Here is a 16,665-nt window from a genome sequence, read left to right as displayed (position 1 = left end):
TGGGCTAGGTGGTGACTATGCAAAAAGGTATTTGGGGCCAGATTCTCATAGAATCGGCGGCGGCGTAGTGTAAGCCATTTACACCACGCCACCGAAACTTACTGGAGCAAGTGCCGTATTCTCCAAGCACTTGCTCCGTAATTTGCGGCGGCGTAGTGTAAATGGCCCGGCGTATGGCCGCGTAAATCAAAGGGGGCGGCTTGTATTCAAATTAAGCACGCCCCCGCGCCGATTGAACTGCGCATGCGCCGGGCGGAAAAATAGCCCAGTACGTGAGCGTCATTGACGTAAAGTCGTATTCGCGGACGACTTAGTAAAACGACGTAACCGACGGAAAAAGACGCCATACTTAACATGGCATGCGGCGGACTGGCGTAAGGTTACCCCTCATATAGCAGGGGTAACCTTACGCTTACGGAAACGACGTAAACGACAACGACGCGGCGCAAATTCGTTCGGGAATCGGCGTATCAGGCTCATTTGCATAGTCAAATGAGAACTGAACGTAAACGCCACCTAGCGGCCAGCGTCGAATTACATCTAAGATCCGATGGTGTAAGTGACTTACACCTGTCGGATCTACGCCGTATCTATGCGAAAATGATTCTAGGAATCATACGCATAGATACCCGGGGCCAAAAACAGAGATACGACGGTGTTTCCTGAGATACACGGTCGTATCTCTTCTGAGAATCTGGCCCTCGGTTTTCTTTTGAAGTGTATGTCAGGTTTAGCATTACAAATGTCCAAATTATCCGTGAATGTTTTTGGTGGATGTTTTTGTAATTTATGAGAAAATGATCATAGCTCAAAACATTTTTGATGTTTTAATGAAACATTAACCATGTATCATTGAGACATATTTTGATTTATTTACACACTATGGGCCAGATTCTCAAAAACGCGCCTATCTATAGGTGGGCGTAGCGTATCTCTGATACACTACACCGCCGTAACTTAGTGAGGCAGGTCCCGTATTCTCAAAGAACTTGCGGCCAAAGTTACGGCGGCGTAGTGTAACTGTGCCGACGTAAGCCCGCGTAATTCAAAGTAGGCTAGTGTGGGCGTGTTTTATGTTAATGTATCGTGACCCGACGTGATTGACGTTTTTAACGAACGGCGAATGTGCCGTCCGTGAACGTATCCCAGTGCGCATGCTCAAACTTACGGCGCAAATAGTCAATGCTTTCGACGTGAACGTAAATTACGTCCAGCCCCATTCACGGACGACTTACGCAAACGACGTAAAACACGACGCTGTTCGTACGTTTCCGACGTCCATACCTAACATGGCTTACCCCTGCTTTATGAAGGGGTAACTTTACGCCGGCGTATGTCTTACGTAAACGTATCTTGCTACGCCAGGCGCACGTACGTTCGTGAATCGGCGTATCTAGCTCATTAGCATATTCGACGCGTAAATCTCCAGAAGCGCCACCTAGCGGCCAGCGTAAATATGCAACTAAGATATGACGGCGTAAGAGACTTACGCCGCTCGTATCTTAGCCGAATTTATGCGTAACTGATTCTAAGAATCAGCCACATAGATACGACGGCTCTCATTCGGACTTACGACGGCGTACATGGCGCTACGCCGTCGTAAGTCCTTTGAGAATCTGGGCCTATATTTATAATAGCTGCTATTCTGCGCTAGGATCAGAATTTTCCTTGGATTCTCTCTGGTATTTTTTTACATTTTTGATGTGTTGCCTAGAATTGTAGGTTGGAGGAACAGGTGACATGTTGCTTGTGTAAGGTGTACCTTGGAATTATCATAACTCCAAATGGGTTGGCCTCATAAGTCAAATGAAATGAGCAATGTTTTGAATTTAAGAAATCATTACTAGTAGGGTTTTATGCTCTTAAAGAACAGTAAAAAATAAAACAACTCCCCCCCCCCACCTCATAACTGTAACAAGCCCTGTACACACGACCAGGATTCTTGGCGGTACAAAGTCCGTCGGGAAACCCGAGAACCTGCTCGGTAAGTTTCCCTGTGTACACACGGTCGGGTTTCCCATCAGGAAAACTGCAGGAGAGCTTTGGCCGGGAATCCTGGCCATGTGTATGCTCCCTCGCAGTGTTTCCCCATAGGAAAACTGCTGGGTTTAAAACCGATGGGAATCCCGGCGGGAAAATAGAGATCAGGTTATCTATTTTCCCACCGGGATTCCCGGAAGTTTTCCTGTCGGGAAAACTGCGAGGAAGCATACACACGGCCGGGATTCCCGGGCAAAAGCTCTCCCTGCAGTTTTCCTGGCAGGAAAACCGGTCATGTGTATGGGGCTTCATTGTTCCAAATGTCCTGGTCTCTAAATTTAACTTAACCTTTAAGACAAACCTATGTATAGCCAAAACATTTGTGGAGTTTGGATAGGGTGAGCATCCCATTCAGTTTTTTGCTTTCTTTACTCCTTGTTCCAGAGATACAACATGTAGCATTTCCCCCAGTGGAGCTGCTGTATTTTTGGGCGGCGTGTTACCTCACGGCTCCTCCGAATTCTCTAGGGGTGAATGATGCGTATGTGCATAAACAGAAGTAAAGGAATGTCCACGACAGGTGCTCTTTTGCTGTGCTCTTTATTACCCAGCCGGGTAAAAACAATAAAACTTGCGGTGAGGAAAGTAAAGTTGAAAGGAGGAAGAATAGCGGATTCAGGCGTAATGATAGGAAACAGTCCTGCTCCCAAACGTAACGCTTCTCTGCGCCACTCCCGCCGGAGTGGGTTCAGTGTACCCAGACAGGCCTCTCTCACTGACCTGGCAGCCGGAGTATCACTCGGACAATTATAGGATGAAGTCTCTGCCACAGACCCTCCTTGGTGAACTTGAACTTGTGAGAAAGTCTCTGCCACAGACCCCTCTCAAAGAGCCTCAGAAGATACCTCTGCCACAGGTCCCCTCTGGGTAGGATTCTTGGAGATATGCCTCCTTGGTTGAGTTATGTCTGGATCTCCTTCAACTTGTCGCCCAGGTACCGACTGACAGGTGATCAGTCTCGCAGTGTCCGGCTACCTGTGATCCCCGGTGGTTTCGTCCAAGCCCTATTGGACCGCCAGCCACTCAATGGCGCTCCTCAGACCGACTCCCCACCGAACAGCACCCAGCTTGGAATCTTAAAAAGAGGGAATCCAGTCGCTCACTGGGTCCCCATCGCTGGTTCAGATGTTCCGGGCCAACATGGTCCCAGAACCAGGAACACCGCGTGGCACGCATGCCCCGGCCAGGTAGGCCATAACGCCGGGGTTCTGTGATGTGCACACCCTAAAGGTGGGTGCCACACTGTACGAAGAACCAATAAAAGTCTGTCCCATAAATACCCCTCCCTAGCATGCACAGCGAGGACAAACACTCGTGATTGGCTGCTGGGAAGAGCACCCAAACCTTGACTCCAATGCTGCCACCTGCAGCACCGGGGCTGGAAGAACACCCCGATACAGCAGACCCAAGCTGAGACAGAGGCCCTATTCTCACACCTAACAATCAGGATCAGAGTCTAACTATACTCTGATCTATGCTTAAATTTGACTAGCACCAGTACTATAAAGTGGGCGCTACAAACATAAATAGGGAGAGGAAATCTCTACAAAGTGAGGAAAAGTCCCCTTTTAGACAGTTGTCATCAGAACAAGCATCCTTATTGGAGGTTTTCCCCTCAACTCCTGCTCTGGTTTCAGCCCAAATATGTTGGATTTCCTGTCACTTTCTGTCTCAGTTACAGTTTACACCAGGACAAAAGATGAGAAGGTAAATCTACCTAGTTGGAATGAATGCAATTACACCCCCCATATGTAAGAAATGTACTGCTGTAATATAAAATAATTACTGTGATTACAGTCAAAAAGGTACTATTGTAGTAAGAAAATCTTGACAGGTGTTCAAATCTTTTCTGTTCCATCCAAAACTACAAAAAAATAAGTCTTGGCATACATACACTTTAAAGGGGTTGTAAAGGTAATTTTTTTCACTAAATAGCTTCCTTTACCTTAGTGCAGTCCTCCTTCACTTACCTCATCCTTCAATTTTGCTTTTAAATGTCCTTATTTCTTCTGAGAAATCCTCACTTCCTGTTCTTCTGTCTGTAACTACACACAGTAATGCGAGGCTTTCTCCCTGGTGTGGTGTTACCTATTTTTTTGTACCTTTACAACCCCTTTAAAGTAAAACAGATACATTCTATGGCCCGGATTCAGAAAGCACTTACGCCGGCGTATCTTTATATACGCCGCGTAAGTGCACCGATGCGCCGTCGTATCTATGCGCCTGATTATTAAAGCTAGATACGCCTGAATTGTGGCTTCATCCGACCGACGTAAGTTTCCTACGCCGTCGGAGCCTGGGCGCATATTTACGCTGGCCGCAAGGGGCGCTTCCATTGATTTACGGGTTGAATATGCAAATGACTGAGATACGCCGATTCACGAACGTACTTGCGCCCGTCGCTATAATCTACGTCGTTTACGTAAGGCGTACGTCCGGCGTAAAGTTAAGCCTCATAAAGCAGGTGTAAGTCATGTTAGGGTATGGACCAGGGAACAGTCATTGTATGTCGTATGTGAATGGGGCTGGGCGTAGGTTACGTTCACGTCGTAGGCATTGAGCCGTCGTATCTTAGGAAGTATATGCAACGTGATTCTTTTTTTTTTTTTTTTTTTTTTTTTTTTTTTTTTTTTTTTTTTTTTTTCTGCAAAAGCTGCAAGTTTGTGTTCCTCCTCTCCTATTTTGATCCCTTTTATTTTTTGGCTAATACGAATCTTGGCTAGCAGGGGTTCCATTGACAACACAAACAGCAGTGGGGACAATGGGCACCCCTGCCGTGTTCCGTTTTTCATTTGGAATGTTTGCGAGAAGCTGCCGTTTATTTTAATTTTGGCCATAGGGGACTGATATAGGGCAGCCACCCAATTCATCATCCCCTGGCCAAACCCCATTTCCTTTAAAGTAGAGAGCATGAGTCCCCAGTCTACCCTGTCGAACGCTTTTTCTGCGTCTATTGACAGGAGTAGACCTGGGGACCCCATTGTCCTCATTTTCCGGATAATCAAAAGTGTTCTGACGCCATTGTCTCTCCCCTCTCGCCCCTGGATGAACCCCGTCTGGTCTGGATGCACCAATTTATTCATTTCCTGCTTAACTCTCCCGGCCAAGATCCTTGCGAACAGTTTTATATCCGTGTTTAGCAAGGATATTGGCCGGTACCCCGGGCATCCTTTCAGGTCTTTACCTTCCTTCGGGATGACAGTGATAATTGCTTCTGAGGCCTCCTTACTTAATTTGTACCCCTTCCCAAGGCCGTTGAAGTACTTACATAGCCTTGGTAGTAGTGTCTCTTTGCATTTTTTGTAGTACATTACTGTGAAGCCATCTGGGCCTGGGCTTTTACCTGAGGCTGAGTTTGTTAGTGCTAGCTTAATTTCATTCTCGGTGATTGGCCTGTCCATCCCCTCTGCGTCGAATTGACTAATTTTTGGGAGTCTTGCCTCTTTTAAAAAGGTTGTGATCTTGTTTTCTTTTTCTCCTATCTGCCAAATCTTTTGTTCAACTGAGTATAATTTTTCATAGTATGATCTAAAAGTTTCGGCGATTTCTTTTGTTGTATGGGCAACCTCTCCTTTATCATTTTTAATTTTGTCAATATAATTTCTTGATTTTTTTTTTTTCACCAACCGAGCCAGATGTTTGCTTGTTTTATTTCCCCACCTATATCTTTCCCCTGCTATTAAGTTGAATTCTTTTCTTGTATCCTGATCCATGAGATCTTTAAGTTGATTTCGTTTGTTAACTAGGGTTAGGTATACGTCTCGTTGTTTACTTTCTTTTTTGTGTATTTGTTCTAGATTGTAAATCTCGTCTATTAATTTAACTTTTTTGCTGATCGCTTCCTTTTTTCTCCTTGCCCCTTCAGAGATCAGAACCCCTCTTATTACTGCCTTATGGGCATCCCATAGGGTAGCCGCCGAGATTTCCTCCGTTTCATTGATCTTAAAATATTCTTCTAGTTCTTTTTTGACCCTTGTTAAACTTCTCTCCTCAATCAGTAGTTCCTCATTTAATCTCCAGCTTTGATAGGGCCTTTGATTGCCCGAGATTTTTATAGAAATACTAATGGGCGCGTGGTCAGAGATCGTCATGGGCTCTATTCTTGTCTCGACCACACCCTCCAGCATTCTGTGATCGACAAAGATGTGGTCGATCCGAGAATAGCTACCATGCACCTGGGAGTAAAAAGTATAGTCTCGTTGACAAGGGTTAAAAATCCTCCATGTATCCACTAACTGACTTCTGTATAAGCTAGCTTTGGCCTTTCTTAATTGTGTGTCCTGAGTTTCTAATGTCCGATGTGATTTATCCACTTTCGGATCCATACAGAAGTTTAGGTCTCCTCCTAGTATTATCTTTCCCCTGCTGAAGTCTTTTAATTTCCCCAAAATTCCCACAATGTATTTCATTGGGGAAGTGTTAGGTGCGTATATGTTTACAAGGGTATAGTCTTCCTCCTCCAGTTTTCCTCTCAGGAAGAGGAATCTCCCTTCTGGGTCAGTTAGTCTATCTGTAAGCACAAACCTTGTACCCTTGGCTACCCCAATTGCGACCCCTCTAGCCCTCTTGGAGATGGTATCTCCGTAATACCAAGTGGGAAAGTCTGGCGAGTACATCCTAACGTTTGATCCTATTGTCAGATGGGTCTCTTGTAGGAATGCAATATCTGCCCTATAATATTTCAGTTCCTTCAAAACCTTATGTCTCTTGTATGGGCTATTCAGTCCCTTAACATTGTATGATAGACATTTAATTACTGGCATCCTCGTTTTTTTTGTTTTTTAATCCTCGACTAGATCTACAATTTTCCTTTCTATGGTACACGCTCGCATCTAATTTTCCAGGTGAGACAGGGCATCTCCCCCCCCCCCCCCCCCCCCCCCCACCCCCCTCCCCCCCCACTCCCCCCCTGCATCCCATCCCTCCCCCTCCCCCGACTAAACCCTCCCCCCCTCCCTCCCTCCCACCCCCCCTATCTGGCCTGTTCAAGACCTCTGAACCATCTTCCATATCATGGTTCAGGTCGTTCTGGGTGGGGTCTGAGACCGCCTCCCCCCCTCCAGTTTTCTACCCAGGAGGGGGGGGAAGAGGACACGGCCCCGGTCCGTGATCGGAGGAAATACCAGACCCAAGAAAAGAAAGAAAAAGGGAAAAAATTTTTTTTTTGCCGGGGGCGTCGATCCGTGCCCTAAAAAAGGGAAAGATGCAACTGGGGGTAGAGCTAAGGAAAGAAGGAGGAGGGGGTGGAGTTTTTGTTCTCCCCCCCTCTCCCTCCCACCTCCGCCTCCCCCCCTACCCCCAGCCTGGCAAGTCAGGGACCTGAATATCCAATTTCCTACAGAATTCGTTTAAGTCCTCGGGGAATCTTAGTGTCGCAGATCTCCCCTCTTTTGTTCCAATTAGACAGGCAGGGAACCCCCAATTATACTTAATATTCATGTCTATCATCTGTTTTAAGAGTGGTTTTAACAGCCATCTCCTTGCCAGAGTTTCTGGGGCCACATCAGTGAAAATCTGCAGCTCCGTCCCTTCAAACACTATCGGGGGTTGCCCCCTCAGCTTCTTCCAAATTGCCTCTTTGTCTTCATAAAATCGGAACCTTATTATGACATCTCTTGATCGCTCGGGGTTCACTCTTTTCGGGTTTCCTACTCGATGCACCCTTTCGATCCTAATTGGATTGTCTATTGTTCTTTCCAATAATGGACCAAATATCGTCTGTGTTATTATCCTGAGGTCCTCGCCCCTCTTCTCTGGTATAGACCTTATCCTTAAGTTTTGCCTCCGGCTTCTATTTTCCTGATCCTCCAATTTATAGAGAATATGCCTCTGTTGATGTTGAATCTGATCAATCTGGGCTTTTAGTGTAATTGATTCCCGTTCTTGTTTCTCTATTTGTTCCTCTGCTGTTTCTATTCTGGAGAGCATATGGCCGAAATCGGTCCTTAAGTTCTGTATTTCACTTTTTATCACATTTTCTAATCTTAACAGCATCTCTGCCATTTCTCCTTTTGTGGGGGATTGAGTGTCCGTGCTTCGTTCATCCATCCTGCTACTTTCCAGAGCACTTCCAGTAGGCCCCTCCTCTCTTAGTTCTATAGATGTTTCTCTGGAATTGTCACTCTGGGATTTCTTATTTTCAACCTTTTTAACTTTATTCCCTTGTTGTTGCTTAATTACACTCTGGGCTCCAAGCGCCCGCGGGCTTTCCCCTCTGGTTACAAATGGCCTTATTGAGCTTGTTGCTATGGTGTTACTTGGGGTGGTTGGGGGGCCTCCTTTTGTTGATCTACTCGTCATCCTGCTCATGTTAGTCTCCTTCTTTCTGATTCTCTTCCCCAGCTTGACCTCTTATTCCCCCAATTGATATACAAATCAATATAATGGGAGAGATCGAAATGAAGTACTAGACTGGGTTGGGCCGGAGGTTTGCTTTGTAGGGATTTGCTGCTCCAACTCTATCCTCTCCTCCTTTACCCCCTTTTTTAACTCTTACCCTACTACTATTATCTCAGGTTTCGGCGGTTCTAACCGTTTGAGCAACGCTGACCAACACTTATCAGTGTACCAATGTCCAAATATTTATGTACACAGAGAGCAGGATAAGAGAGAGGGGATAAAAGGGTCACCTTCCAATCCTTTGTTTATGGGGTTAGTAGGAGGAGACAGAATTTGATCCCCAAATCTCCCCAAAGTTCTTTCTCCTTTTTATCCCCCACTCCCTTCTATTTTTAGTCCAGGAGAGGCGTATTGACCGTCAGTTCTTCCGGTCGTCTGAGTGTCTAGGATTTTTAAAATCCGGGACTAGAGATACTTCCGGGATAGACGTAATCAGTGACCCCTTTTCCGAACCAAAGGGTACCGAGGGACTCCCTAAGTATATGGTCTCGTCGATAAAGAAGAGCAAATGGAGTATTGATTCCAGTGACCCCGCTTTCAAATTGCACCGATTGCACCGATAGTATCCTACATTTGTGGGTCCTCTTCACTCGTATCCATGTTTTATATGAATTTTCCTAGTTTTTAACCAAGGATCCCTATGTAATATATCCAGAGGGTTTATTCATCCCCAGTCTTTTTTGTTTTGTGGGGTATCGTTGTTTCTCCTGTATTTCCCCCTTATTTCTTTCCTTCTTCTCCTCTCTCCCCTCTCCTCGCCCCCTCCCCTGTTATTTGCTTGTCCCCGTTTTTTTTTTTTTTTTTTTTTCTTTCCTTCTTTTTTTTTTTTTTTTTTTCCTTCCCCCCTAAAATTCTTCCTAGTCAGTTATAGCCAATGGTGATTGTATCTGCAAGGGGTATGAATTGACAAAGTTCCCTTATTTACCAATCAGTTTTAGGGCTTTGGATAGGGGGAGAGGGAGGGGGCAACATCAGGGATCTTTCCCTTTTCCTACTGTTTAAACGCCCAAGGAGACTAGGGGACTCCCCAAAAAAAAAAAAAAGAGATGGAGAGGAGTCAAAACCAGGGGTGCCTAGAATTTCCCCAAGAGGAATGGGGCATATAAATTTCCCCGCAAGCAAAAAAGAAGAAAAATAAATTTCCCTTCTTTTTTACAAATGGGCAGACTTCTAGGGGGGCATGCAGGTAAGAATTTGAGTTCAAAAAGTATGTGCCGATTTTACCAATTATAGATACTTCACATGTGCTATAAATAGTCCCTGCCCAGTCAAGTAGAGTATGGAAAGTCTGTAGCAGTCCGTTTATCCATGGTGACACATCTTAACCCTCCTTCTATACAAATTTATTTAGCGTGGGCAGCTGGTTATCTCAAGGTTATCATTTGCCTCCCTTATTGATCTTCCATTCTCCAGTGTTTCAGTTGTGTTGCATTGTTCTGTGACCATATCATATATTTCAGCTCTGATTTAATCCCACATAGCTAAATACATCTCTTTTCTCCATAAACCTGCATTTACTTGCTGTTTCTAATCGCTGGTTTAGACAATCTGATTAAGCAACAAAATTAAGTCCCAGATTCGAATATACCTCTAGGTCTGGATCAGCTGAGAGGAGGGGTGTAGATGATATCTGCCTGGACTCTGCGTGCACGCTGGCTCAGTACACTCACTCACCCCAACGCGGGCCAGCGTCCCATCCGAAGCCGGTGTGGTCAGCGGGGTCCGTCCCCCCTCTACTCACCCCGCGTCCTGTATCCGTTTCTCCGGTGCTGCGGCGCGGCGCGACACCTCGCCGCCCGCAGCCCTTAGCACCACAGGAGGCGATTTGGTCCGATGGTCCAATGGAAAGCCGCTGAACATCACGTGCCACGAACGGAGCTGCCGTCTCCCCTTCTCATTCGGCGCGGTCCGTCCTTCCTCTCAGCAGTCCCATAGCTCTTCACTCCCCCACCCGAGAGCGCATCGCGTCGTCACGTCACGTCCTCACGTGAGCGCGCATCCCTGTGATGCAACGTGATTCTGAGCATGCGCGCGCATGCGCCGTTCGGCCTTTTATTTGCATGGGGTCACGCTTCATTTTAATAGATCACGCCCACTTCCTTCCTACTTTGAATTAGGCGGGCTTACGCCGGCCAATTTACGTTACGCCGGCGCAACAAAGGGAGCAAGTGCTTTGTGAATACTGTTCTTGCCTCTCTATGTTACGTCGGCGTAGCGCATATGAGATGCGCTACGCCGCTCTAAAGATGCGCCGATCTACGTGAATCTAGCCCTATATGTATTTATACACATGTATGTATTTATACTATACACTCGCATTTCATAATAGAAACTTTGCAGGAAGGTGAATATTATACCCAAAAACTGGCCCTGTAAGTGACCTTGAGGTCCGTACACACAGGCCAAATATTGGGCAGCATTGGCTGGTTCAATAGAAAACGAAAGACATTTGGCCATGTGTATGGCAGCCAATATGACAGAAGCCGGCCAGCTTCTGTTGACTGGGCTTGACTAAAAAAGGTCTGCCGATCTGCATCTGTTTAGCACTCTCAGCCAATGCCTGAGAGCGACCGACCCGTATGTTCTGGCGTCCCCCTGTCAGAACACAATAGCTCAGTGGGGGAGAATGCTGTACTAAAATTGCATAGTTGGTACAACGGCTCATTCAAAGCTCTTCTGTTTCTTTGGGTTAAACGCAAAAAAGGAAATAGTGTGTACTAGGCTTAAGCCTCATTGGTTTCATGTTGTAAATTTAGTCTTGTTTACTATTCCAGATATTCAATGAAATTGGAGCTACACAAAGCCTACGGCGAATTGTTTGTTACTCAGTAGACTGTACGGTTTCTGCCCTGGCTAAAAAAGCCCTTCGGATGATGGGAGAAGAGGTCCCGTCCCGCATTGCAAGCTCAGTACCTAACTGGAAACCTCTGGAAGTTCAAAACTGGCTGCAGCAGATTGGCTTTGACAAGTTCTTGAAAGTATTTATGGTACGTAATGCCATACAGTATATTCTGACTCCAGTTGTAATAATGACCTATCCCTTCCTGAGACCTCTATGCCAATCTTCATCAGATGGCTGAACTCACCAAACATTTGGCATCCATGAATATTTTTATTGCATGCAGAACGTTTGAGGCAAACAATAAGATGCAGTAGAAGTGATAATGAAGTGTTTAAGGCGGTCAAAATTAATATTTGTTTCTCCTAGCCTCAATGTGTGCCTTGCAGGAAGAATAGAAAAGCTCAATAATGAGGTGATGGAATTATATCATACCAAGGGGGAAAGGGGGGGGGGGGTTACAGACAAATACATGCAGTTAAAACAGTGGCCTTGGACTGGCAGCATAACCAGTACCATTAACCACTTAAGCCCCGGACCAAAATGCAGCTAAATGCCCAGGCCAGGTTTTGCGATTCGGCACTGCGTCGCTTTAACAGAAAATTGCGCGGTCGTGCGACGTGGCTCCCAAACAAAATTGACGTCCTTTTTTCCCCCACAAATAGAGCTTTCTTTTGGTGGTATTTGATCACCTCTGCGGTTTTTATTTTTTGCGCTATAAACAAAAATAAAGCAACAGTTTTGAAAAAAATTCAATATTTTTTACTTTTTTCTATAATAAATATCCCCCAAAAATATATAAAAAAATATTTTTTTCCTCAGTTTAGGCCGATACGTATTCTTCTACATATTTTTGGTAAAAAAAATCGCAATAAGCGTTTATCGGTTGGTTTGCGCAAAATTTATAGCGTTTACAAAATAGGGGATCGTTTTATTGCATTTTTATAATTTTTTTTTTTTTTACTACTAATGGCGGCGATCAGCGATTTTTTTCGTGACTGCGACATTATGGCGGACTCTTCGGACAATTTTGACACATTTTTGGGACCATTGTCATTTTCACAGCAAAAAATGCATTTAAATTGCATTGTTTATTGTGAAAATGACAGTTGCAGTTTGGGAGTTAACCACAGGGGGCGCTGTAGGAGTTAGGGTTCACATAGTGTGTGTTTACAACTGTAGGGGGATGTGGCTGTAGGACTGACGTCATCGATTGTGTCTCCCTATAAAAGGGATGACTCGATCGATGCAGCCGCCACAGTGAAGCACGGGGAAGCCGTGTTTACATACGGCTCTCCCCGTTCTTCAGCTCCGGGGAGCGATCGCGAGGGGGCGACTAGAAACAAATAGCCGCCCCCTCACCCTGGATTGCTCCCAGGCTAATTCCGACCGCCGCATGTACCGGGGGGGGGGGGTCCCGATCGGACCCGCGGAAGGGCAGGGACGTATATATACGCCCATCTGCCTGTACGTGCCATTCTGTGGACGTCTATGTACATGCGGCGGTCGTTAAGTGGTTAAAGTGGTTGCAAAGGTAGAATGTCTTATGCAATCTCTGCATTAAGGTAAAAAAAACCTTCTCTGTGCATGCAACCAAGCCCCCCCCCCCCCACACACACACACACACACAACCACCACCACTTTATACTAACTAACAAGATCTCGATCCAGGGCCGTTGCTCTCTCCACTCTCTCTCTCTTCACTGGACATGGAGCCATTGGCTCCTGCTGATGTCATACAAGCCAATGAGCAGAGAGTGGGGGCAGGGTTAAGCCAAGCTGTGTGTGTGTCAATGGACGCACACAGCGTGACTCAGGACCGTGCCCGTGCAAATGCCCCTATAGCAAGTGGTTTATTATGGGGGCAAAGAGGAGGAGGAAGGAGCGCTGGCAGGTGACCCCAAAAGAGGAGGATCAAACTGCTCTGTGCAAAACCAATGCACAGAGCAGGTTAGTATGACACATTTGTTATTTAAAAGAAAAATATGTTTGCAATCACTTTAGCTAGAGAAAAGCATATACACAAATGCAACTGCATTGCCCATGTGCTGTTGGAGTCAGAACACAGTATATGTCCATGCTGTCTGCCTATGTATCTCTATGTAACACTGTGCTGTTTATGACAGGAATATCAGATTGATGGTGACCTCCTGCTGAGGCTGAATGAGACAGACCTGAAAGAAGATTTGGGTATGACCTCCAATATCGTCAGGAAGAGGTCAGTGCGTAATATACAAAGAGACATGAAAGCCTAGTATGAAACATTACACATATACAGTATCTCACAAAAGTGAGTACACCCCTCACATTTTTGTAATTATTTTATTATATTTTTTCATGTGACAACACTGAAGAAATGACAGTTTGCTACAATGTAAAGTAGTGAGTGTACAGCTTGTATAACAGTGTAAATTTGCTGTCCCCTCAAAATAAATCAACACACAGCCAATAATGTCTAAACCGCTGGCAACAAAAGTGAGTACACCCCTAAGTGAAAATATCCAAATTGGGCCCAAAGTGTCAATATTTTGTGTGGCCACCATTATTTTCCAGCACTGCCTTAATCCTCTTGGGCATGAAGTTCACCAGAGCTTCACCGGTTGCCACTGGAGTCCTCTTCCACTCCTCCATGATGACATCACAGAACTGGTCCTTGCGCTCCCCCACCTTCCGTTTGATGATGCCCCACAAATGCTCAATAGAGTTTAGATCTGGAGACATGCTTGGCCAGTTCATCACCTTTACCCTCAGCTTCTTTAGCAAGGCAGTGATTGTCTTGGAGGTGTGTTTGGGGTCGTTATCATGTTGGAATACTGCCCTGCAGCCCAGTTCCTGAATGGAGGGGATCATGCTCAGCTTCAGTATGTCACAGTACATGTTGGCATTCATGGTTCCCTCAATGAACTGTAGCTCCCCAGTGCTGGCAGTAGTCATGCAGCCTCAGACCATGACACACCTACCACCATGCTTGACTGTAGGCAAGACACACTTGTCTTTGTACTCCTCACCTGGTTGCCACCACACATGCTTGACACCTTCTGAACCAAATACGTTTGTCTTGGTCTGATTAGACCACAGGACATGGTTCCAGTAATCCATGTCTTTAGTCTGCTTGTCTTCAGCTAACTGTTTGCAGGTTTTCTTGTGAACCATCTTTAGAAGAGGCTTCCTTCTGGGATGACAGCCATGCAGACCAATTTGATGCAGTGTGTGGCGTATGGTCTGAGCACTGACAGGCTCACCCCCCACCCCTTCAATCTCTGCAGAAATGCTGGCAGTACTCATGCATCTATTTCCCAAAGACAACCTCTAGGTATGACGCTGAGCGCGTGCACTCAACTACTTTGGTGAACCTGTTCTTTTAAACCTGCTGTATGGTCTTGGCCATCGGGCTGTTTCAGGGTCTTGGCAACCTTCTTATAGCCTAGGACATCTTTATGTAGAACAACAATAACTTTTTATAGATCCTCAGAGAGTTCTTTGCCATGAGGTGCAATGTTAAACTTCCAGTGACCAGTATGAGAGAGTGAGAGGGATAACAACAAATTGAACACACCTGCTCCCCATTCACACCTGAGACCTTGTAACACTAACAAGTCACATGACACCGGGGAGGAAAAATGGCTAACTTGACCCAATTTGGACATTTTCACTTAGGGGTGTACTCACTTTTGTTGCCAGCGGTTCAGACATTAATGGCTGTGTGTTGAGTTATTTTGAGGGGACAGCAAATTTACACTGTTATACAAGCTGTACACTCACTACTTTACATTGTAGCAAAGTGTCATTTCTTCAGTGTTGTCACATGAAAAGATATAATAACATATTTACAAAAATGTGAGGGGTGTACTCACTTTTGTGATATACTGTATAATATATATATATATATATATATATATATATATATATATATATATATATGTGTATGTGTATGTGTGTGTGTGTGTGTGTGTGTGTTTGGAGAAAATGTATTTCTTCAGTCCATATGTTTATATATACATATATATATTTTAAATACATTTAAAAGTTTTATAGTTTGTGTAGATGTTTTTTGTATTTTTGTATATTTGTAATATAGAACTCACTGTGGTGGTCATGTTTACTTATTTGACACATTTTTGGGTATTTAACTTGGATGCTCACAGGTTTTTTCAATTCTGTCAATTATCAATCAATATCACACATGCTTTTTTTTGGATGTTTATATATATATATATATATATATATATATATATATATATATATATGTATGTACATATATATATATATATATATATATATATATATATGTATATATATATATATATATATATATATATATATATATATATATATATATATATATATATATATATATATTTATATATATTACTGTATACCTACATGTTTGTCTAGCACTTTAGCTATGATTAAGCACTGAACCAGGTGTAAAACGCATTAGCTGCGCTTGTTAGTTTGTATTCTGTGCTGTTGATGCTCTGTTTTTACACTCAAAGGTGAATATATTGCAGCGCAGCTTTCCTTTGTTCCATGCTTTGTGATTTTTATTTTTTATGGTTTGGTATATATATTTGTCAAAATACAGTCAAGGTGGTTGAAAAGAAGTTGATCGGTTGTTCAACCACAGTGGCCATACATGTGGCAGAATTTCAATCTATGTATGGCCATCTTAACACCCTGTTATATTTATAACTACGCATTTTGCCAAAAGCCTTCCAAGCACACAGCAGTTACATTACATTTTAAGACACATACTTACAAGATTACTTTAACTTGTTTTCCACCTTAATGTTTACTGATAAGGCTTTAAAGTCACTTAGATCAATGTACTGGTGAAATTTGTGTCTTTCATCACTGATTGGTTGCAGTATTATAAATGCTGATTAATTTAACACTGCGGTTGCATGTAACAAGTGCAAGTTTAATAAATGTCTGCATAGTGACTGAGCCAGCATAGTAATGATGTAGAATTATGAAAGTTTATCACCAGCCAAATTTGCTGATGGCAAAGTTAGAGCATAGCAGGCAGAAATGCTGAAATTCACCAACACACAGCAGGCCCCTATATTGTTATCTGTATACTAGTGAAGTGGACGTGATTTAAAGGCCACAAATAGGATGGTAATTGGTGAGTGGGTTAGTGGTCCTTTTACCGATAAATTTAAAGCCCATTTATACCCCTAAAGGCGTGTGAGTAAATTTCTCAAGAGTAGAACAGACATTTGACAGTGTGCTGGGATGACTGCAGACATCTGCGGGAATTACATCATCCCTTTGCCAGCCAATTGGCTGAAGACTGAAACCCAGAAGTACCTGGAGAGAAGATGCCAGTGATGGTTAGGGAGTCCCAACGCTGTATCTTGGCTTAGGCCAACAAGACCCAGGCC

At 44.3% G+C, this 16,665-nt stretch overlaps 1 protein-coding gene across 2 annotated transcripts in view; it reads left to right on the top strand.

Moving 5' to 3' along the window:
* SARM1 (sterile alpha and TIR motif containing 1) overlaps positions 1-16,665 on the top strand; it is a 75,651-nt gene that overhangs the window by 34,731 nt on the left and 24,255 nt on the right. For both annotated transcript variants that reach the window (XM_040338352.1, XM_040338351.1), the window contains exons 4-5: positions 11,214-11,426; positions 13,405-13,496. In XM_040338352.1, the coding sequence (XP_040194286.1) occupies positions 11,214-11,426; positions 13,405-13,496 (305 nt within the window). The remainder of the gene's footprint in view (positions 1-11,213; positions 11,427-13,404; positions 13,497-16,665) is intronic.

The sequence above is a fragment of the Rana temporaria genome, chromosome 2 (genome assembly GCF_905171775.1).
Source record: "Rana temporaria chromosome 2, aRanTem1.1, whole genome shotgun sequence".
NCBI lineage: Eukaryota > Metazoa > Chordata > Amphibia > Anura > Ranidae > Rana > Rana temporaria.
Note: the sequence above shows the minus strand (reverse complement) of the source record. Positions and strands in the feature narration are given on the sequence as shown.